This window comes from Triplophysa dalaica, chromosome 6, assembly GCF_015846415.1.
Source record: "Triplophysa dalaica isolate WHDGS20190420 chromosome 6, ASM1584641v1, whole genome shotgun sequence".
Classification (NCBI taxonomy): Eukaryota; Metazoa; Chordata; class Actinopteri; order Cypriniformes; family Nemacheilidae; genus Triplophysa; species Triplophysa dalaica.
In genome coordinates, this window is record NC_079547.1 from 21113683 (window position 1) to 21137957 (window position 24275).

The 24275-nt window shown below is 37.3% G+C and overlaps 1 protein-coding gene across 7 annotated transcripts in view; it reads left to right on the forward strand.

Annotated features, from left to right (window-relative positions):
* chl1b (cell adhesion molecule L1-like b) overlaps positions 1–24275 on the forward strand; it is a 78863-nt gene that overhangs the window by 46010 nt on the left and 8578 nt on the right. For 5 of the 7 annotated variants that reach the window (XM_056750269.1, XM_056750268.1, XM_056750274.1 and 2 more), the window contains 21 exons: positions 733–841; positions 2432–2622; positions 3169–3291; positions 4678–4848; positions 4979–5023; positions 6484–6595; positions 6692–6873; positions 7609–7740; positions 9509–9652; positions 10649–10760; positions 11992–12158; positions 12313–12472; positions 12562–12686; positions 13318–13419; positions 13700–13897; positions 14129–14199; positions 15815–16034; positions 17883–17998; positions 18212–18416; positions 19205–19327; positions 22310–22486. In XM_056750269.1, the coding sequence (XP_056606247.1) occupies positions 733–841; positions 2432–2622; positions 3169–3291; positions 4678–4848; positions 4979–5023; positions 6484–6595; positions 6692–6873; positions 7609–7740; positions 9509–9652; positions 10649–10760; positions 11992–12158; positions 12313–12472; positions 12562–12686; positions 13318–13419; positions 13700–13897; positions 14129–14199; positions 15815–16034; positions 17883–17998; positions 18212–18416; positions 19205–19327; positions 22310–22486 (2985 nt within the window). The remainder of the gene's footprint in view (positions 1–732; positions 842–2431; positions 2623–3168; positions 3292–4677; positions 4849–4978; positions 5024–6483; positions 6596–6691; positions 6874–7608; positions 7741–9508; positions 9653–10648; positions 10761–11991; positions 12159–12312; positions 12473–12561; positions 12687–13317; positions 13420–13699; positions 13898–14128; positions 14200–15814; positions 16035–17882; positions 17999–18211; positions 18417–19204; positions 19328–22309; positions 22487–24275) is intronic. The other 2 variants (XM_056750272.1, XM_056750273.1) reach the window with 1 other exon arrangement.

A 24275-nucleotide genomic window follows, 5' to 3' on the forward strand; every position in this document is an offset into this window, starting at 1 on the left:
TTACCTGCTAATGCTAGGTTTAGGACTGGGATTGTAGCACTGGTTATTCATTATGATGTCATTTAGAATGACCATATTCATGTCAAACAATACCAACACAGTATTAAAATCCTATCTAATCTTATTTTATCTCTTCTAATCTTCCTTCAATTTGATTCATTTTTTTAGACATAGGAGAAATCTCACACTGTTGTGTACTTGTGTTTAAGACTAGAATTTTAAACTGGAATGTTCACTCGGATCAAAACACTTGGACGCTTTGAGTGTTTTTGGCACAGTGGGAAAACCTTCAATAACAGAGCCAGCAATCACTTTCATTAAATAGCAACCCATTCTTCCACTCCATCAACCTCGCACTGCATCATGCATATCCAATTTTACACTCAAGCTGCCCTCCATTAGTTCTTGTCGGTTCTAAACAACAATCAAACAAACTCTCATTGACATTATTTGATACAATCATTTGCCATATCTTAATAACATCAACCGAATTACATAATCTTTAACAACAGCACAATCAATGATTCAATAGCTAATTATGTTCTCCAGCAAACATTTTGTTTACCTCTAGTCTTGCATGCATTGATCAAAACAGCTGACTTGATTTTGGATAATCATTACAATCGAACCATAGGTTTTAGAAGGCATTTCTCATCCCATTTGGTCATCCTGCATGTTGCAAATCCTTCCTAACACTCTTCTGAGTGCTTGCTCTGTTTTTTTCTTTTCCAGTGGAACAGCTGCCCACAATTACGGAGTTCTCTCCTGGATCTCTGATCGCCTTCGCTTTCGAAGAGAGCTTCCCCGTGAAGTGTGAGGCGAAGGGAAATCCTGTACCACAGTGAGCAGCATACACAAATACATTACAGCACACACACAACAAAAAAGACACAGACAGTGTGACAGCATGGCTGGACACCACCATATGCTGTGTTCCGGAGGATGGTTCCTATGAGTGGGAATAGGCGGGGGCCCAACCATACGAAACACAACGTGATGCTAGTGCAATTGTTTATGTACAGGTAGTTCAAACGATGGCTCTTATTGTATTTTCTAAACTTGATTATCAATGAAAGTCTGCACCCTTGGTAATAGCGGTGTATGAGTTCCTCAATCGTCCACAGCATGAAAAGATATATCTCAACATCAAAAAGTCAAATTTGGAAAAGGGGCCAACTATGCAGAAGATGTTTGACACATGAACAACTATCAAAAAACACAAAACTAGGGATGCACGATAAATTATTGGCCAGATCGGTATCGGCCGGTGAATGGTAATTTTTTTGTATTATCGGTATCGGCTATTAATACAATTTAGGCCGATATATTATAGCTGATAAATCATTTCCTCTGGTTGAACTTCTTCAGCTACACACTGCTCACAGTTAAAATACAGTACAGTACTCTTTCTGTCGTGATCATCCACTTACTGCTATTTGTAAAACATTGTTGATGTAGTTACAGTATTTGTGAAAGTGTAAATTATAGGAACAAATGCATATTGTTTGAATCAGGGTGCTGTCTGAATGCGTCTTGAGACCTTTTAGACATGTGGCTATTAATAAAAAAATTCTGGGTTGATCTGAAGAACATCTATAATTTGCTTATTATTTAAGAAATATACCAGAAAAGTTTGAAAGTTAAATAATTGTTAACTAGTAGAAAGTAGACTTGGTTCATGGTTTTCAGGGGGGAAGAAATCTAATGGTTACCTTGTTTTCTGCAGTGAATGTTTTCGTATAAAAGTAGTTGTCCATTTTTTGCGTCCCTAAAGAAAACAGTTGTTGGTCAAGCTGGTAAAATTGCACAGTACTAAGAATCCACTTTTGGTTATTTGGTTATCTCTCATGTCAAATAGCATCAAAAGTAAAACAAAAAGTGAACTAAGTACTGTAGATTCACCGATATATCGGCAAAAAAACAGAAAAGAAAACCATTAACGCACCAGAAAAACACTGTTCTTGAGGTTAATTCCAAAACACAGCAGCAATAAACCTGTGGATTCTTTATAATAATGTTGACATTGCTCACAACAGGAAATTTGAAGTCTGGCTGTGATTATCTTCATTCAGTGCCTAATGTGGAAAAGCTTTAAATGAGTGTAATTAAGACATTAAAATTCTTTCAGCACATTTTCTACGCGCATGGTAAATACCAGTCTACATATATTAAAGCATATTAAAACCAGTCTAGATCAACACTAAGCAGCATAAACCCGTCTGGATCAACGTGAAAATCAGCAGGGTGGCTAGATTACTAGTAACATCATAAACATCCCACTAGCATTTCAAAGCACATTTCAAAGTCATACACAATCATTTGATGTCACAATCATGCGATTTGAAAGCTTGAATGTGAAAATCGTTGCATGTTTTCATCACAATTCAAAGCTGTAATTTAATTCAAGCACTGATTTTCTCTATTTTGTCAGGTTCAGGTGGACAAAAAACGACCAGGACTTTGATCCTTATCAGGATCCAAGATTGGTAACGCTAGAGGACTCCGGAACATTCATCATTCCGAATGATGGGAATCTTACAGAATTCCAGGGAATTTATCGTTGCTTCGCCACTAACAAGTTAGGCACAGCCATGTCAGAGGAGATTGAATTTATTGTTCCCAGTGAGTAATGTGTAACTTTGTGCTGTATGTTTCATAACGATTCTTTCAAAGTGATTTAGAGACTGTATCCAATGAGGAAACCGCTCTGCTCCTTGGTGGGGTATCCATTTTACTTGCCCGCTACAAAGTCAGGGGAACCCTGGAGCTTTTCTTTCTCTTTCATCTATGAGTGCATATGGACCTAGAGGAGGGCCCTGTGAAAAATGAGTTTTCTCCTCTCTCCGTGATTTTTCAACCTAACATTCTCATTGTGCCCTGACATACACCACATAAATCTTTGAAGATGTAACCAGGGCGAAGAGTCTTTATTTACGGAACCAGTTTTCAATCATTCATTCAGTTGACATAACTGTTGGAGTCAAAGTGTGATGCTGGTATTTGTCAATTTTCAGACTAAATGTAGGAAATTGGAATGCAAAATCAAGAAATGGCTAATGGGGAATGTCTTGCTTTTACTGCCACCTAATGATGGCGCAATTGCTAAATTGGTTTGTAAAAATGTATATTGATTTATTGTGTCCTGACCTTTTTACTTATCCTGTGCAGATGTTCCAAAGTTTCCTAAAGAGATCATTGACCCTATTGAGGTTATGGAAGGTCAGTCAGTTATTCTGGAATGCAACCCACCAAAAGGACTCCCCCCTCTGCAAATCTACTGGATGACAATAGGTGAGTAGGTTATTTGGGACAGTCCATTCACCAACCCAAGCGTTAGATGAGGGTGACACCCAAAATGTGCAAAGCAGGTGGGAGGCTACAAAACAAAGTTAAGCACTGCAGTAACCAAAATGGGATGCAACTTCTAGGAGTGGGGAGCTAATATACTATATACTGCATCAAAAGTCCGCAGGTGCATTCACTTCCTGTCAATGCAAAAATAATGTCTGAATAAAGTCTGAATATTGTATTGCAGGCATATACAAAATTAACGTTTACATCCTAATAGAGAATGTGAAGCTGACGTCACGCCCTATGTTGCATGTTGCAGTGACGCAGCCAACTTGGGCAGATAATACTTCACTGCTATTATTGTTTTGACATACGGTTACTTGTTTTGTTTGATATATGGAGAAATCGAAAGTGAAAGAACAATAGGATTTCTTCAATGACTCTGCGTAATGCTATTGAAGTTTTAAACACAGCAACACCGACCTACCATAGTTATGTTTCCTTATCAAACAAGAAAAACAAAACTATGCATTGAATGCACGATCAGACATCCTCCCTAGATTACGCAACATTTTACCTGCCGTCAAGAAAATTGAGAGAATAACATCATATAAAATAACGATAAAACTACTTCAATATCTAATGAAAATTTAATTAATATAAAAATTTATATTTTTTCTGAAACTTTTTGCAAGAAAAAAAGGTCAATGAATGTAGGCTACTGTATAGGTTACTGTCGTCAACAAATTTGACAGATATTCTTCAAGCTATTCGTGACAATGGTAAATTGACACGAACACATCAGAAGCCTATAGGCGTCCACATTTCATCACTGCTTTAGGATAGAAATTATACATAACTTCTGTCCACTGAGTACACATAAAACAGCAAAACAAAAATCTTACTTAGATTATGAAGCGACAAATGTATCCACAAATATATCCTCAAACACATTTCCTACTAGCATGGCTTAGTACACGACACTCATTTGGCCTTCAATCTAAGCTTTGTTGTTTACTGGGCGCTGCGCAGACCGATCACCGTATGATGTCAAAGCACTGCGAGAGCGATTGAAAAGCAGTGCTCTCAAAGCGCTTTCGCTGTATTTTGCTATCATACATCGATCAGACTGCACAGCGCAGGGCCGCATGACTCGAGCAACGCATGACTCAAACGCAACAGTGTTCAACGTTGCGGATTCAGGTGCAATGGCGTTAACACCTTCTCATACAAAGCTTGACATGAACACCTACCAAATGCTGGCGGTCATAATATACGACAGTGGAATAATGATTTCCATCCCTCGTATTTCCATTTTTGGAGAAATATGTGTTGGTAGCATACTTGGTAGCATTGAAGCTTTTATGTCTATGTAATGTTTAACAGGTTTGCAGCAAATTGAACAGGACGAGAGAGTTTCAGTGGGTCTGAATGGGAACCTGTACTTTTCAAATGCCATCGAGACTGACAGCCGCAGGGACTACTGCTGCTTTGCCTCCTTTAGACGCATGGGAACCGTCGTCCAGAAACCTGCCATGTCCGTCAATGTTAAAAGCAGTATGTAAAAAAATTCAAAATGCTTTATCGCACAGGTGCATGTGATCTTTGCCATTCCCTTATCTATTGTTTGCTTGTTTTTGCATTGCCATACTCCTTCTGTTTATGCGTTCTCATCTCTTCATCCAAGATAAGTTAATGAAGGGCTCAGGTTCTGGTAGCGGCACAGGTTATGGTGAGTGACGTTCATTAGATATGCTACATGGGGGTAGATCCATTTTTAATAATTGCTGAAGAATTATCTTTTCCCATGTTATCATAATACTTGTTTAATCTTTGGATTTGCATATTTCAATTGTCAACACTTTCTGTAACCAGCTGGGTAGTTTAGAAGACAGTAAAGAAAAATAATTTAAAGTCTAACTGCAATGCCTTGGAACACGCAGCATTATTTGATATGTTGACGTTATGTCAATTGATAAATACAGAGAGCGCGAGACCTATTATACCTCCCCCTTTTAAAATAAACCAATAGTGATTCGTTTACAGCACAGTCAGACTCAGCCGGTAATAGTGATGGGAAGTTCGGTCATTTTATTGACTCGGACCTTTGAGTCTCGTTCAGCAAAATTAACGAATCTTTTTTCGAGTCATATCGTTCCTATCGTTTATTTTAGCAAAGTATAATTCAAATGTTACGTGTCACTTTCCTAACAAATCTACTACTTATGGAAACGTTGATCACATTACAACCAATACAAAACTATAATGCTATAATAAACAGAAAAGATGAATTACTTGTTTACATGGGTATTTAGTCTATGCTTAGCTCACCTCAACTCTTATCTGACAAGTCTTTGGATTTGACTCGTTCGTTCATCACGTGACAGCCATGCAAGTTTAACAAATGCAGTCAGAGCCGGAAAGAGAATTGATTAGTTCACCTCTCGAGTCTTCGGGTTCGAGTCGTTCGGTCTTCTGTCACGTAACCACTTGCCGGATCAGTATAAAATACGATAAAGTAAAACTGTATTTTTTTTTATGTTGGAAGATATTTAAGAATTATCATAAAATATGTGTAACAAGCATGGTCTGATCTGTGAAAATATGTCAATATATATCGAAATATGTGTAACAAGCATGGTCTGTTCATTTTTGTTACGGTTTTCTTAGGGATTCTGTGTCCTTAAAAAACTTTTGTTTTTATTTCACTGGGTCTTTAAGGATTCATCCATAACTCAAACATAACGTTTGGTCCCATTTAGAAAAAGTTCAATTAAAAATGTAAATGTTTTCACCATTCTCACACTTACATGGATCCAAATATGCTAATATGACTTATTTTCTTGTATGGAACACAAAAAGTGAAATTTTAGGGACGGACAGCATCAGCCTCCATTATCTTTAATCGTATCTACCTAAATGCACTGAAAGTGTATGGTGACTCAAGCCATCCTGCCCCTTTAAATGATAACATTACATTTTTGTTGAACTTGTCTAGTAGATTAAGTGACGTACAGTGTTAAGGAAACCTCTTAGAATTTAGAAACGATCATGAACTTCATATTTAAAGCATTTTAGTCATGCATCTGTTTTTTTATTGTCATCTCTAAAGCACACCGTATACAATGCTTTTATGTTAAATATGTTTTCTTGCTTATTTATGTTTTATTTGATCTTTTCGTTGTTATAAAGCGAACTCTCTTTTGGAGAGGAAGCCCAGTCTGTTGACGCCTACAGGAAAGGAGTCACACGTATATTTAGTGAAAGGAGAAGAACTTCAGCTGGAGTGTATTGCAGATGGATTGTACGTTTGATTCGCATTATTTATTCAATTTTCTTTAACCTTAAGTAATACAAATCATTGTTTTGGGTTTTATATCTTTTGTTATCTATCTTTCAGTCCAACTCCAAAGGTAGAGTGGGTTAGAATGGGCCACAAGCTGCCAGAGAAGGCCGTGGTGGAAAGTCATGGGAAGTTGCTCACTAAAGAGATGGTGAATGAAGAAGATGAAGGAAAATATATGTGCAAAGCCAAAAATCTTCATGGAGAGGCTGTGCATTATTTTCATGTGACAGTAGAGGGTAAGTCACATAATCACAGTGAGCTTGTACTTCAAACCGTTTGTTTTTGGAGCATACCAATTTTTAATGTACAAATGGTACAACAGCGCCATCTTCTGTCCAGAGACGAGAAATAGTGGCAGGGCTAATTCAGGACAAATGGAATCCTTAAATAATAATATGTGTTTCTTAGTTGATATTGATTTATCTCCTTGTACCCACCTTTTTAGAACACAGTGCCCACTTCCAGATTATTTAAATAAATTGTGTATAATAATACTCAATAATTATTGCATACTGTATATTAAAATAGTTATCTGCACTTAATTTACTGTTCATTTCCAAAAAGAGGTAACTTTTTGTTTTTAACATTTTCCCAAAATCAGTTTTTTTTTATTGTGCATTCCAATTAATATCAATCAAACTGCAGTTGGTTTGTTTTGTAATAATAACAAAAAAAATACATTTAACAAACACAATAAAAAGATGAAAACATAATAAAAACATGATTTTTGAAACGTTTTAAAAACCCAGTTATCTCTTTATGGAAAAAAACACATAATTTGTTCAATACATATTTAATATATGTCTGTTCAATAGTAGCATTGAGTAGCAATGATTGTTTTGAAACAACACATTCAAATTCTCTTACACTGAATTTCAAGGTACTGTATATTATTGTTATGTAACAGTGTTTTTTTGAGGGCAGAAAGCTTGATTGTTGTTTATTATTACCTGAATATGTTGCATGTATAGAGCCACCCGAGTGGGAGATAATGCCACAGAGTCAGCTGGTGACAATTGGAGCTGAAGTGGAGATCAAGTGTGTGGTCAAAGGAAATCCACAGCCAAGTGTTACATGGCGGGTCAACAGCCTTCCTCTCAATGGTACACACACACGTTTTCATATTACAGAACAACCTTCTTTTAGGAATGTTATATTCTGCTTAAAATGATACGAAATTATTGTGCCTGCTGACATCAGAAAATAAATCATAAAGTCATTAATGCACTTTATGCCCTGCTACTTACGTGTTTCCGCCCATATCTCAGTTTTACACGGGCTTCCGGTATAGCATTCTCCCATAGCAAAACGAGGTCCTAGCGTGGTCTTTTTTCGCATATTCCCATATTATTTTAGTATATTTTGATTAACAGTGATTTCTATTAATTCTATTATAATATATATACAGTATATATAAACTTTTGTTGCATACCGGTTTTATATATTTTATCAATAGATCGTTGTAGTAATGAGTTCAAGAAGCTTTAAATACTTTCTATGTGAAGGTGCAACGTCTCAATATTACTGTGTTCTAACGGCAGCTCATTAAAACGTTAGGCAGACATTGGTTTTAAGAATGCATTGGTAAGCACGCCGGAAGCTAGATAAGGACTGAGCCTAAACGCGGAAGTGGCCGTGCATAGAGTGAATAAGTGTTCAAAATGTAGGATCAAATAAGTTCATAATGTAAATGTATTAAGACATTTATAGTATAAGCATTATAATTTTTTTTCACGTTGTAAATTAAAAGGATTATAAAGAAACCTATGGAAGCATATTGGTTGCTATATTCAATTTGAAATGCAATATGCAAAATGGCATTGCAGTATGTAAAATGTCAATGCAATTGTGTAGTTAAATATACATTTTAAATAACATATGTACAACATTAAACACAACACACGTTGTATGGATATTTTTAGAGCTCTTTAAATTGCCAAATTAAAATGAAAATGCATTCCCCGGATTAATTATATGTTTAAGATAGTCAAGCAAAACTGTGACAAAAAGAAAATTCTAATGAAATTTTCCCTAAATGAATTAACATTAACAGGTTGAACATTTGGGATTGCATTTTCATTTACACACAGACGTTAAATTTAGCTAAATTCAATGTGGACTTGACAATGCATTTCGAGCTGACCACGCCCCTCCCCGGTACAGCGTCTTTGCGTGAAGGCCAACAAAAATATCCATTTAAATAACATATTAAAACTAGTGTAGGAACTGACAAATGTAATTGATATAATTTTATTTTCATTTTGCACTTAATGTTGCACATATGGTTATCTGAAATGTATATTTAGATACACAATGCATTTTCATTATACAGACTGAATTGCCATTTTGCATATTGCATTTCAAATTGAATATAGCAACCAATATGCTTACATAGAAACCTAGATTTCTGTTTTAGTTCTGTGTGCGTTTGATTATAGGGGTATTGCACCCAAAAATGATAATTCTGTCATCATTTACTCACCCTCTTGTCATTTCAAACTGGTATGACTTTCTCTCCTCCGCAGAACACAAAAAAGATATTTCTCTTCTAGTACATGTATACAAAACCAATGCAAGTAAATGGTCCCTGTTCTGTTAACAACATTCTTCAAAATATCTTCTTTAATGTTCTGCAGAAGAAGGAAAGTCATAAGGTTTGAAATGACAAAGGAGGAGTAAATGACAACATAGTTTTTAGGTGAACTATCACTTTAGTAAGACAAGCTTTTTGACCTTTAATGTTTACAAAGATTTGTATAAGACCTTATTACTTATAATCACAAGGTGACTATGAACATGTTTCCAAAGTTTCCAGTTTCCTCTGCCGTTATGTACAATAACTTAACTCTGAACTCATAAATTCTGTTTCAGAGGTCCCAGTTTCCAACAGAAAGATCATGAAAGACGGCACCATTTCCATCCACAACGCAAGCCCAGACAACAGCGCGGTTTACCAGTGCGAGGCCACAAACCGACATGGCACCATTCTAGCTAATGCCAACATTATGATTATGAGTAAGTCAATTCTTATCACGTGGTTATACAGTAATTGGCAATCTCTACCTGTGGAGATCCGAGTACGTAATGTTCCCGGCTGTATAATTTCATGCAGTTTAAAGCAAGACAAAAATAAATTGCAAATAAGCAGTTAGCACTAAAGTAAGACGCTGTGCATCACAGAGATTTTACGGCTTAGGGGTGATTTTGGGCACAATGCAAAGCGGGGTGCAGAAATACCTTTAAACCGTTTAAACTCACTGTAACGCTTTGCTTCTGATGGCTTATTTCTTTAATACAATATCATATTTTAAAGATAAAACGCAGCTTATGCAATGTTTTTAAGCATATTTTAATACAATCGAACAATATTATCATCGTAGACTGTCCTTCACCCACTCGAGACTGCACATTGAATTGTTTAATTTTCTGTGTCGGCTCATTGGACATTCCTGGTTTCATTCACTACTAGCCAAGTCTTATGAATCCTCCATTGAACGACATAATGTTTATTGGCAGCAAACAAGCATCTGTTTTAGGTCTGTGTGGACACAACCATAAGCCCATGTGTGATACAGCCAGCGGACGGCCCTCGGGTTCCTTCAGGGCGAGTGGAAAGGTCCCCATGATAGCACTGAGCCAGCCGGGTGGTCCTGTCCAGTCTCGTCTCCAGGCGCGCTTTCCCTCGGGCGAACTGGCTCTTTTATGTGCGAACAATTTCGCCTTTCTGCATTGAAATTCAGTCGCAGTAACCAAAGCATGTGTTGCTTTCATCTGAGAGATAAAATAAGCTTAAAAAAATCTGAAAAGGAAAACAAATGGGAAAAATAAGAGAAAAACATCTCTTTGCAAACTCGCTTAAAGTAGCCATACATCCCCCTGGTAGAGTAGAGAGCTGCTGTTTCAAGGGCATGAAGGGACTTTATTCCTAAACTGATAGCAACACAAGACAAAAGATAAAGAGACTAATCGAATCCAGTTTTAATGGTGCAACGCTGATAACTCGTTCCCCAGACATACAGCCGGTGATCTTAACAGAAGACAATCTTCCGTACATGGCTGTGGAGGGAAAAGGCATCATCATGCACTGCAAGGTCTTCAGCTCGCCCACCTCCAGCATTACGTGGTGAGTAAAACCTGATGTAGTGACTGTGTTTGCACGGGCCAGCAGAGGGCAGCACAACTACAGACTGCAGTTTTAGAGTTTCCTTGTTGAGGTGTCCCTCTGGTGAGCCGGTTTACTCATGGGTGGGACCCTCGAGCTGTTTTCGGCTAATGAGGTAAACTACTCATGTGAATCTGTTAGTGTTCTACAGTTAGGCAATAACAAAGGACGCGCTAACTGAGGTGCCACATAATGTAAGAGAAACCAAACAGAGCATTTTATTAAAGTCATAAAATTTGTATGTATACCCTAAAGCTTTCATATGCAGTTTTAGATTTTTGCAAAGAGGGGAGGTTCTGACGTTATTCTGACTCGTGACATAAGATAAATAACAGAATGCTTTTTAATTTGAATTGAGATTAGTTAATTCAATGACTTCAATTATATGTTTACATTTTATTTTTAAATGTATATTTTTAAAGAGGAAAACATCACAGCGTAACAAGGTTGAACTAAAATGGAAAGGATGAACAATCTGCACAATTTCTTGCATTTACACCATTGAATTTTTTAGGATATTCTAAAAAATATATTTATATATAACCCTTTAAAATTGTAACATATTGGTGATAAATGGAGAGATACTTGGTTTAAAAATAAAGCAAAGTAAACATAAATGAGAGATATTTTTGATTTTTTTAGGAAAATCTAGAAAATGATTCAACAAAAATTATTAAATAAAAAGCAGAAATGTAGACATAAAAATTATTGTATATAACATTTAACAATTATAACATCGGTGATAAATGGGGACATGCATGGTTACAAAACTGAGAAAAAAATAAAACAGAAAATAATTAAATTATATATAGAAATATATATATTTTTAATATTACATTAAAATAATTAAATATTGGTTATACATAGGGATAAATTCGGGTAAATAATTTGAGCAAATTAAACAAAAATTTGTGAAAATTAGCAAAAAGCATTCAATAAAAGGTCACATGTAAGTATAACAATTATTTTATATGACCCATTAAAATGGTAAAAATATTGGCGATAATAGACTTGACATACTTGATTCCAAGCAATGAAATATTTATAATAATAAAAAAATCATATTCAGTAGATACAGTATATCAAAAAGTGTGACTACATTCTGTGTCCTCTGTGTAGTAGATTACAGGGACACACGTGCACACACACGGCACGGCCACCAGAGAATGACACTGTTGTTGTGGTTGTACAGGAGTCAAGCTGACAGCGCCAACGCAGTGGAAGGAGAAAGATTCTTGGTTCATAAGAACGGTTCGCTGGAGATCCATCACGTGACGAAAGAGGACATGGGAGAGTACTCATGTTTTGCTCAAAATACTGAGGGAAAAGTTGCCATTTCTTCGACCCTTGAGGTCAAAGGTAAGAGAAATGGATGGGAAATCAGTCAGGTGAATGCGCTGTTCTTGATTCATAAAAGTTGTCTTAGGAGAATTGAGACATGACTTTGGCTTCTAAATGAATAGATGTGGTTTAATTCTTGGACCGTCCCGGTGATTTCCATTCTCACACTCAGATCCTACCAGAATAGTAGACCCCCCACAGGATTTGCGGGTTTCGGCTGGAACCACCATCCAGTTTTCGTGCCAGGCGACGTTTGATTCTTCCTTCGGTAGCGACTTTGAGATTCTCTGGGAAAAAGACGGTGTAGCCCTCAACAGTAGCGTGGACACACGGTGAGCTACCTCATCACCTCCTTCCAAACTGTGGTAAATCTAGGTGCATGTAAAGCACCTCTAATCGGTGTCTTTGCTGTTTTGGTTAGATATGTCCTGGACGATGGAGTGCTCGAGATTATCAATGTGAGCTTTGGAGACCAGGGCTTATATATGTGTGTGGCCAGAACACCGGTCGACCAAGACACGGCTGTAGCACAGCTCTCAGTTGTGGGTGAGTTATGGCCTTTTAGCCTGGTCAGGAAATTTGAAAGGACGAGAGAGGAAATGAGTTCAGAATGTGACGCTGACCAGACTCGACTTCCACAACCACAGCTGGAATTATGCTCTTATAACAATGCACCACACAATGAAAGATTACTGTTTATTGTCTATAAAAAATGACGAAAGCACAACAATAAAATGGTTTTATAAAAAACCCAGTGCTGTGAAATCGATAAATCATGATTAATTGATTTCAAAACAAATCTTTTGTTTATATAATACAGTATGTTTGTGTGCATGTTTTGTGTATATTTATAAGTGTTTATATAAATGCACACATGTAAACTGTATATATATATATATATATATATATATATATAACAATATTTGCGTAAATTTCTATACAATTTGCATTCAAATATAATCTATATTTTGTATAAATATATATATAACGTGTATTTCTTAAATATATACATATATGTTTGTGTATTTATATATCCATATACACATTAATATACTCTCCACAAATGTAAACACAATCGTTTATTAGTCGCGATTCATCGATTAAAGCTTTTAACTGAGAAGACCTTGAATGCAATACATGTACAAAATGTTGATGTACTTAATATTTATTTGTTTAGATGTTCCTGATCCACCAGAAAATGTGATACTATCTGAACACAATGGCAGAAGTGTGAAACTACTCTGGATTTCAGGAGACGATCATAACAGCTCCATCACTGGTAAAATGGCTTTTCTTCACATCTTTAACCGCAGATCAGAACTCACAGCGAAACACACCGAGATTTTAAGAAAAGACCCAGATGTGTGAAATGATCCAATGTGAGGATATAAATGATACGTGGTTAATTAAGGGGACCTGGTGTATTACAGCTCCATTGATTTTACAGTAATTATCGAACTATAATAATTAGGATTTATATTTTATTAAACAGTTTAATTGTGCACTGTGTTAACCCTCGAAGCCGGTCCTAAATGGTTGATTCTAAAAACGGCACACAGAGTTCGTCATTGAGTTTGAGGAGAGTCAGTTCGAGCCTGGAAGCTGGAAGGAGCTGAAGAGGGTACCCGGAAACCATCAGTCGGCCATTCTGAAGCTTCAAGGACACGTGGACTACCGCTTCCGAGTCTCCGCCATCAACGAGGTCGGAAGAAGTCGCAGGAGCCAGGCCACCGAAAGATACAAAACTCCTTCATCAGGTCTATAACTTCTTACAGCGTTCCTCCTAACCACTTTTCCCCTGCAACAAGCGGCGAGGCACACCTCACCGCCTCGTGAACTTTAAAACATTCAAACTTGTGCGATAATTGATTTTCTCTCTCGTTTAAGCTCTAGTCTATAAAATGCATATTTCACAGGCCATTTTTCTTTTCTTTCTTCCACTAACAATTTCACCTCCTAAAAAATCCATATTTCTGCTCTTTCCAAAGCACCTGACAAGAACCCTGAAAATATCAAGATCGAAGGTCATTTGCCACACGAAATGGATATCAACTGGGAGGTACGATGCTAAACGTTCAATTCCAATAGTCAGCAGCGAGATCTAACATTCAAGGAACTGGAAGAGATAAAGGGGCGCTCTCAAATACTGAATTTCATTTATTTCTCAGAGGGAAAGTGCAAACTAACAGTGTCGCTTTTTGCGTTCCAATTATCGATAAGCGTATTTCCCCGAGATAGGAGTTTTGCATTGCAAAACGCCACTATCTCTATCGCCCTGCCGTTGGAAACGTTACAAAGCCCTGCTGAAATTGATCTCTCTGGACACAGGTTTCCATAAGAAAGAACTCGGTGTGAGGCTTTGATTAAAAAGTAAAGGAAATGGATATATGAATTCACATTTCTAAAGCTGAATCTTTTTTTGCAGTCTATAGACAGTCTTTGCATAGCACGCACCTACAATTTTTGGAATTATAAGGACTCTTTTTGTTAAGGTGGACATTGATGAATAATTGCATTTGATTCGGTTCTTTGCTGACTGGCCATTATAAGAGCTGTTACACCTCAGTAGTGTTAATAAGTCCATTGTTACGTTATTTGACATCATGCTGACAATGAACCAGGCTTATTGGCTTATAACACAGAAGGTCCCTTAGCAGTTGTAAAGATAGCAAACCAATGTTCCTTGTAAGCCGCAAAGTCTTACTCCCACACAGACATGTAAATTATTTGATATATTATTAGAGATGCACCGATATTTTGGCCAATAATAGGTATCGGTCGATAAAAACCCTTTTTTAAAAGCTGATCTAGGCCGATATATCCTGTAAATCAAAAGAGGACAAGAAAATGCATAGAATATATGCTCTGTATATAGAAAATGTTAAGAAATATCACCAGTTTGATGTTCAATAGTAATAGTACTCATATGAAATAAATGATGCCTTATTTTGAAGTGAACTACTCCTTTAATAACATTGAGAAAGTAAAGAAATATTGATCTTTAGAACCAAAATCAGCAGATATCACTCGGTTATTGGTATTGGTGGGGAAATTTAGTATCGGTGCATCTTTACTGTATGTGTTTGTATGTTTACAAATTAGGGCTGTCACATCGATTAATCAAACATAATCGATTGCAAAATAAAGTTTGTGTTTATATAAAATGTGTTAGTGCCGGTTATAATTATATGTATACATTATCAAGATGCACACACATACATGATAACAACCTTAATAGGAAGAGTTTGGTCCCAAAATGAGATTACTCCGTTTTTTAAAATGAGAAATTAGAATTCATGTTTTATATTATTTGATCATGTTTAATTGTGTTAGTTAGCTGTATTTTTTTATATATTATGGCTTAAATCAAATCAAACCAACTGCTGTCTTTTTAAACGGAGTTATCTCATTTTCGAACCAAACTCTTCATATATACATTCATATTGAAATATAGTTTATATTATGTATAAATATAAACATATTTCTTAAATAAATATCTGTATTTTAATGTATTCTTATATACATAGATACAAAAACACAAACAAACAAATTATGTAAACAAAAATGTATTAATAGATTTATTAACCCCGATTAATCGATTTGACAGCTCTAATACAAATATACATAAAGTGACGTTATACAAGTTAACTGAGCTCTTTGTTCTCTTATCACAGCCATTGTCACCCATCGAACACAACGGACCGAATTTGGAGTATAAAGTTAGCTACCGAAGACAAGGAACCGAAGACTGGGTGGAACACGTCATAAAGAGGCATTCGTTTGTTGTTAAAAACACCCCAACGTTCGTCCTTTACGAGATCAAAATTCAGGCCAAGAACCACGCCGGTTGGGGCCCGGACCCCAAAATAATAACCGCGTACTCTGCAGAGGATTGTGAGTAGAGTTACAACCTCTATTGTGTGTGAGTGGTGGAGATGAGCATATGCATTCAAATAAGGCAACGCTATTGACGTTTCCCTCACTGTCAAAGTATCACTCGTGTTTACCTTTGAGAGCATACAAAGCAGGTGAAGCTTTTGAAAGACATCGCTTTTTTTAACCTTTTCTCCTTCTGTAGGGGTCTTGTTTCATTGCAAATAAGCAATGCCCTGTAAACAGGAACCCGCCCCCTTCCAGCGAAGTGCACTACACGTGTGAGGAGAATATCAACAAAGCTATAGGGCAGAACGGGCAGATAAAATGTCGTCTCGCCTTTACACAATATCCAAACGTTGGCACTGATACGCCGATTTGTTTTGCTTTATTGAGGATATTAAATTGCACGAGGGGGAACGATTTCCTTACTCGGAGTCTTTGTATTCTTCCATGGACTGACAAATGAAATGTTATCATGGCTGTGAGCTATTTACGTTTCGACTCTAATTATTCTCTTGCCTTCAGTTTTCTTTTGGAGTTGCCCTCCTGATGTTATCTCAGGTCACTATGACTCAGTGCAATGTGCTTGCTTTAGTTCCCTTTCCTCATTCATAGTTCCTGTCTTTTAGGTCTTTCTTATCCTAGTGTGACATGAAGTAACTAATTCAAAATAGCTCTGATACATCGGCGTAAAGCGAAAGTTCACGCAAAGATTTTAATCCTGTCATTCTAAAATTGTATGACTTTTTTTCTTCTGTATAACACAAAAGAAGATATTTTGAAGAATGTTTGTAATGAAACACAAGGGACCCTATTGACTTCTATCCAATTAGACATTCCTCAAAATATTTCCTTTTGTGTTGTACATCCTCTTTTGTGATGTTTTATATGGGGTCAATTACAAAATATTTTAAGTTTTTTTAGTGAACTCCCTTTAAAAACATTTAGTATGTCAATTTATTTTAAATGTCAAAGCTTTTCCATTAATCTACCTTTTAGTCTCATGCAAAAAAAATTGTCTAAATTTGCATATTTCCCTCTTCATTCTCATCTGATTGATCTTTGTTCCAGAAGTTCTAAATTGTAAAACCAAAAAGTCATATATTAAAAAATAAAGCTGCAATCCGTAACTTTTGCCTCTTAATCGCCATTTCAGTTTGAAACATAAAATTGCAGATTACCTTATGTACTTATCTTTACATTTGAAGTCAAATGACGTCAAACTGACCAACAACTCAATTTATAATTCATCATTATAAGCTTAATGTTGAGATTTGGGGTGCAGAGTTTGAACCCTGCTTTAATGTACATGCTTAATAACTGAGTTTTATTTATTTTGAACTGAAGAAAGTTACAGATTGCAGCTTTTAATAGCTTTAATTTAGTTAGCTACTATTTGTCAGGGGCGTATATTGTAGCAAAAATGTAGCGAACAGTAACACCTTTAGTAGCTTCCCAACAAAACTGTTTGCCTGGATTCATTCCACATAATCTACTCTCTTCCTTTAGTCGGTGTCTGCGTACCCTATCCGTGATCCTGTGTGTGGAGTTTTGTTTATATAGATTATTTAGATTTGGCAGGGTAAATACAATTTGCGTAGGCAATTTGCCAGGTGAACGAAATGCAGTTACAAATCGTAAAAACAATACCGTAGTCCATAGCTCCATGTAAACAACTCTTACCCCGCCACTGTTTTTCCCCATGATTACCCACAAAATTACATTTCTTCAACCCTATGCCGTGGATACGGCTGAATCTAATTCACAGACATTATCCCCATGTAGAGCAAGTGTAATTTCAGTAAGGGGGCTGTAGTGTACGGTGAAGCTATTTGTAATGTTTTTGCATTTGCCGGTTTTCCACAGTCCCCTCAGCAGCTCCAGAGGACATAAGCGCGGAGTTGATGAACAACACCGTGGTGAAGGTCAGATGGGCCCACGTTCACAAGGACAAACTCCATGGACATCTGGGGGGCTATAGGGTAATTCTTCACCAACATTTGTTCGTTTAAGCCTCAGTTTAAAAGACCCCTTTTGTGACCTTGCAGCTCCGCTCGTCTCCCAGCGAGCCGTCAGAAGCGTCCGCATGTGTTCTATATCATAATTAGTGCCGAAAGACAGAGAAGGTGCCACTGTGCACTTGCTTTCTCATCCATATTTCTCCAAAGTGCCTCATAAGTGTTTCCGTGCTGCAGGTGAGCTGGTGGAGGCTGCGCAGCCTTTTGGACTCGAAGAAAACACACGGTGACAAACATACGCTGACATTTTCTGAAGAGAGGACCCATGCGGTGGTAACAGGTCTAAGGCCGTTCTCTGAATACAGCCTCATCGTCATGGCCTTTAACGGCAGAGGAAACGGACCTGGAAGTCACCCGGTCAGTTTCAAAACTCTAGAGGGAGGTGAGTGAGAAGGAGACCTGGTGAACTTTTGAGATAAAAATAACACACTTGGTTTTGTGAGTAATACATGAGGTAGGGTAGTGGTTTTCATTTTAAAGACCCCATGCTTGTATCTATGCTCATCTTTAGAGATTAAAAATATCTTTGTAAATGCTCTGTAAAATGAGAAATAAAGTGATAATATTTCAGTTGAAAGCATGAAGCAGATCATGGTTCAATGTTGTGATGTATCTATATAGAGACCGTTTCATCGGACACACGCGTGCCCGAATCACAGTTAACTTCTGATTTGTTTTTGGCTGGTGTCCTATAAGAACTATTTATATTTAATTCATGTTTATTAATTTACAGAATTATTTTATTGTATAATAATTGTATTAAATAATCGATTTGTTAAATTTTGTTGTATTTTGATTTTATTAAATAAACCATCTAGCGGTCAAGCTTGGTATTGGATTAAAAAATTTTTATATTGGAGAGACAAGTTTAGCCACGTTACATTTTCTCGGTTTCTTTTGATCGTTATCATAAATAATCGACAGGAATATTGTTTGTGAATATGTACCGGAAGTTCAGATGGGGTCACAAAAGTGCAGTAACGTTGGCTTATGTTGTTAAGATGAAACAGTCTAAACATCTTAATATCAATTTTTAATATCCCACGATAACGTGCAGTAATTGGAAATTTGAAACTTTTATTAAAGGCTTTCAAATGTTTGTGAAACGTTTTTAAAGAAATTAGTTTTAAAGAAATTACAGTCTTTATTCTATCTGTCTCTCACTTTTAGTTCCCGGTCAAGTGGTTTCTTTCAGAGCTACAAACATCCAAAAACACAAGGTGATCTTGACCTGGTCTCCTCCCATTGACGCAAATGGAGTTCTTATTGGCTACATCCTCCAATATCAGCTAAGTACGTGAACATCACTTTTTCATTTTGTTCATAACCACCGTCATAAAAATCTAAAGCATGCTGCGAAGGCTTTGCGGACGGACTAGTAAACAGCTTTTCTTGTGTCTCGTTTACGACATGGCCCGTGGCACTGGAACATCACAAGACATTATATAGCGTTCTAACATTAAAAAATATAATGCTAATGCAGTTAGAGGTTCAGTGTCATTCGGAGCCATAGGCCAGACTACGTTTTATGACACCATGTTCCCCATGATGCAGATATCTGAAAACAGCAGTGCGTCCCTTAATGGTTCACTCATTACTTCGAGCAATGCCTAAATCTTACCACTAGGAGATATTGTTGTGCCATCTTCTACAACGGTGGCAGCAGTCTTCCATTCATCAGAGACTCCATGGCGTCGTGAATATACTGTGAAGGAAGTCTGTAAAACACAGTTGTAGGGTGTATTTACTAAATGATTTATGGAAAACAATTACCTAGAGTTGTTTAAGTTGCCTCACTTAATTTGCTTGTTTTTATTATACTGTCCCATTATACGAAATTAAAGACGCACTTATGAATTAAGAAATCATTTTCTGCATGCGATTGGAGTATACTCTGGTTTTAATTAGAATTTACAGAGAGTAACGCAACTGATTGCATAAACGCAGAAGGTTAACTGAACAACATGTTGAAACAAGAAACGCTGCGAAGCTGAGATTATCAAGAGATTGTGGGTGGTTTTCTAAGAGGTTGAACGTGCGATGGGATTTCTTTGCCTTTACACACCTTCGCAACTTCAGACAGAATTTCATGCTGTAACTGGGTTGAAAAACATAATTTTCTAAACACTTCCACTATTCTCCACCCATTGTTTAATCAAAGTGTAAACCCGCTCGAAATCAGGTCATTGGCTGATCTAGCTATCCAATCAAATGAAACAAGTAAAACAAATTGTATTAATGGTTTTGTGTTGTGTTGATTTGTTTTTGCACACCGATACGGTTGGCAGGGCACTGTGTTGAGCAGTAAGACCCCTTGCTTAACTTTGGCTAGTTACCAGTGTCCCGAGACAGAATGTCATATCGCATAATTAAAATTTATAGGCAAAGTTTTATAATATGTCCTCCCCCTAAACTTTGCAAATCATTTTTTACCCTCTGGGAGAAAGTGTACACAGAAAAAAAACTTTAAGAAATTGGTTGCAAATATAAAATCTGAACCTCTTGATCAAAGCACATAGGTTGACCAGAGATCATGGTTTACTATAGAAACCATCAGGCGAGGCTCGGACCCCACGTCCGACACGCATCACATCACACTAGAGCACTGGCCCGGGTGTAAGCACTGCTCCTCACGCTACTAGATCCCGGCAGGAACGATGAGCAAGCTGACTCTGACGGGAGGTCTCGTCCGCTAATTGTGTTTGATGCTGATCGCTGAGGCCAAGTGTCAGCTTGCGTATCAAAGGGACGTTTTCCTGGGAGAGCTTGCTGAAACCGTTGTGCTCCCTTTGAAGTGGGCTGGCTGAAGTCCCCTCGAAGAAAGCTGCGTGTAAAACGTCTACGAGAGGGCACGCAGCTGCACTCGTCAAATGGAAAATAGCAATTGGGATTAAAGTGCCATCGCACATATGGCACGCAGCCAGATCAAGCCACGCTGGAATCGAACAGTTAACAGCTCGCATGTTGGAAATGACTTGTTTAGGATTCAAAAATCTGTTTTGTTTATTTGGAGGGAAACAGGATCCTACTGGAATAAAAACGGACTCGAACCTGCAGCTGTTTGTTTCGAGTGCTGCACAAATGTGTTCTGCGTTTGTAAATAGTCTGATGTACCCTTTGTCAGAATGCCTGCCTGGAAATCATGTAAACGTATTTGGTTTGTTGGGTGAGGTAAACAGGCGAACAAAAACAAAATATCAGATCGGTGCATTAGACCTTGCAGTGTAAACGCAGCTTAATAGACCTGCTGCTGTTTATGACAGTGTGTTGTTAATGTTAATCAAACAACAATATTGACAAAATAAAAATGTGAGCCGTTTAATGTGACTAATTTTGGTTTACTTTATGACTGTTTACCTAAATAATTAATTGGAAAAATTGAACAATGCTGCTTCATGTTATTGTGTGTATATACAATATACTATATCATATCTTATATATATCACAATATTTGGACAATAACCATCATATCGAAACCCGTGATTTAACAATAATGTGTTATAAATATACCGTAACACAAAAAAATGCCTGACGAGTCACAATGTTTACAAACGACCTCTCTGCCTACATACACATACCAAATAACAGACAAAACACCAAAAATATTAAAGAAGAACATAACTTCCGACATTATTGTTAAAAAATCCACACATTCCACCAAAAACCGTGATAAAACCACACCACAAATTTGTTGGCCGCATAACCGTGTGACGAAAAACTGATCTTGTGACAGCCCTGATATAAATAAGCGATATTTACTAGGTCTATCTTAAATTTGTGTCCATTAGCAACAGCCCTTGTGCGTCTGAACAGCCCAGTGCACAACAGATAAACCATATTTACAGTATTTATTACTTTTTTAAATAGTTGCATTATTTGTTGTGGTATTGATGGAATGTGAGATTTCATTTTGGTGTCCACCACTCACATTTTAATATTGTGACAACCCTTGTGCAAACTGTCAGCGGGTGTATCTGAATTTGACCTCCGGATGATTCATCGCATCTGACATTTCCATGCTGTGACCTTCCTGGAGCGAGTTCAGCTGAGATACAAACACAACACTGAGCCCAACAAAGTGAATCAGTGATCACCTATGGCTTTTAATATAATACATTCTGGTCATTTAGACTTAAATATAGATCATTTTACTCATGGATGCTGAAAGGCCAATAGCTGGGCTTTTTTAATAGAAACTATGTCCTTCAAAGACTAAATACACCATGGCTGAAATTCACTTCATGCATCTAACCTGTATTTCCTTCTCCTCTTTAGTAAACGACACGGAGGAAGTTGGTCCTTTGATGACCCTGAACATCTCTGCAGACAGCAATAAGTTGCACCTCCAGGACTTGGAAGCGCTGAGCAGATACAAGTTCTATCTGCGGAGCTGCACGAGGGTGGGCTGCGGCCCGGCGGTCAGCGAAGAGTGCACCACAGTCCCCGAAGCGAGTAAGTATGGCTAACCGCAGCTCAGGGGTGGGGTCGGCTTTTGGCAGTCCAGAGGACAGAAGCTTGGCGCTTTGACATGGATGACCAAGCTGCAGTTGTTATGGGCATCGACCCGGGGACATTAATTCGACCTCCCATTTCACATAGTTTTTCATACGCCCATCTAAGCATTTCTTTACGGCTAAACAATATCATAACGGAATGTGACCGACTCGCATTCATCACTGTCTCGGAAGGCCGAGCGCTTATTGATTTGGGGGTATAATCAAGAGAAAAGGAAGCAAAAAAGAATGTGTTGTCTTTGGGGACGCAAGATAGCTATTATTCCAGACGTAAGGTGATAATCAACATGAAAGAAAAGATCTAAGGAAACAACACAAGTGTGAATTTACAGCATACTTGTCTTGAGTAATGGTTCACAGAGACTTATCACGGGCGGTTAACAGATTGTTGATAAATTGCTGTTTATTTCCGTTTGACTGAGGATTCGAGCAGGAAACTGGATTTCAGAAGACGTTTGATCAAGACGAAATTCCCGAGGTGTAATACCAATACTGTAGAGCTAAAGAAAACAGTCAAGAAAATAAATGACTGCTCTGATGTAAAAGGAGATATCAAGACCGGTGTGCTCTGAGAGAAAAAACGTATTTCTTTCTGAAAGTCTGATTAAAAGTAAAGCTACAGATATATACAGCATATACAAAGACAGGATAATGTTAGTTTTTACTGTTTCATGTAAATTCCATTTTCAGACTTAAAGGGACAGTTCACCCAAAAACAAAAATTCTTTCTCCATTTACTCACCCCCAAATTCTATATTCTGATGAAAACAGAGAAGATATTTGGAAGAATGTTCAAACATGTACATTTACATTTATGCATTTGGCAGACGCTTTTATCTAAAGCGACTTACATTGCATTATCCCATACATTTGTTTCTGAGTAAGTGCAATCCCCTGGGATTGAACCCACGACCTTGTGCTCTTACCACTGAGCTACAGGAAAGCAAGCCAAACAGTTCTTGGCCACCATTGACCACCATAGTAAGAAAATTACATTGAAAGTCGGAAACGCCCCAGAACTGTTTTCTTTCCTACATTATTCAAAATATCTTCTTTTGACATTTATAAAGACATTATAAAGACATTTTTACTTCTATGGTAGTCATTGGTGGCCCAGAACGGTTTGTTTACAAGTAGGTAAAAGTAAGTTTCCTAGCATGCATTACAGAACATCACTTTCCAAAGAGACAATGCAACAGATATCACAAAAAAGCACATCTACACAAATACGTTTTCAATCTACAATTAAAAACAGACACACAATCCGACATTCTGATATCTTCAGGCAAACTGTTCCATTATTTAGGAGCTCTCACTGCAAAAGCTCAAAGCATTCTTACAAATATCTTTCTCTGTGTTCATCACCCTAGCTTTCTTATATTTATGCATGTGCCAGGTTTAAGATATACATTTTTTTGAGTATGTTTGTTCCCTGGGGATCGAACCCATAACCTTTGTGATGCTGATGCAATGCTCCACCTCATAAGCTACAGGAATGTGACAGGAGTGTATCAATTCCAGCGCACTGTATATATCAAGGTACCATGGTACTGTGAAAATATGTGTTGAAAACTAAAAACACGCTTTATTTCACTTTTAATACAGCAAAGCGCGTAACAAATGATAGCTTCAGCCTCTGTATCTTGTGTGACATCACATTTTGACATTTGAAAGTATGACCTCATATTTTTAAATGGTTTCCATGCTTCTCACTGTTGCACTCTTGC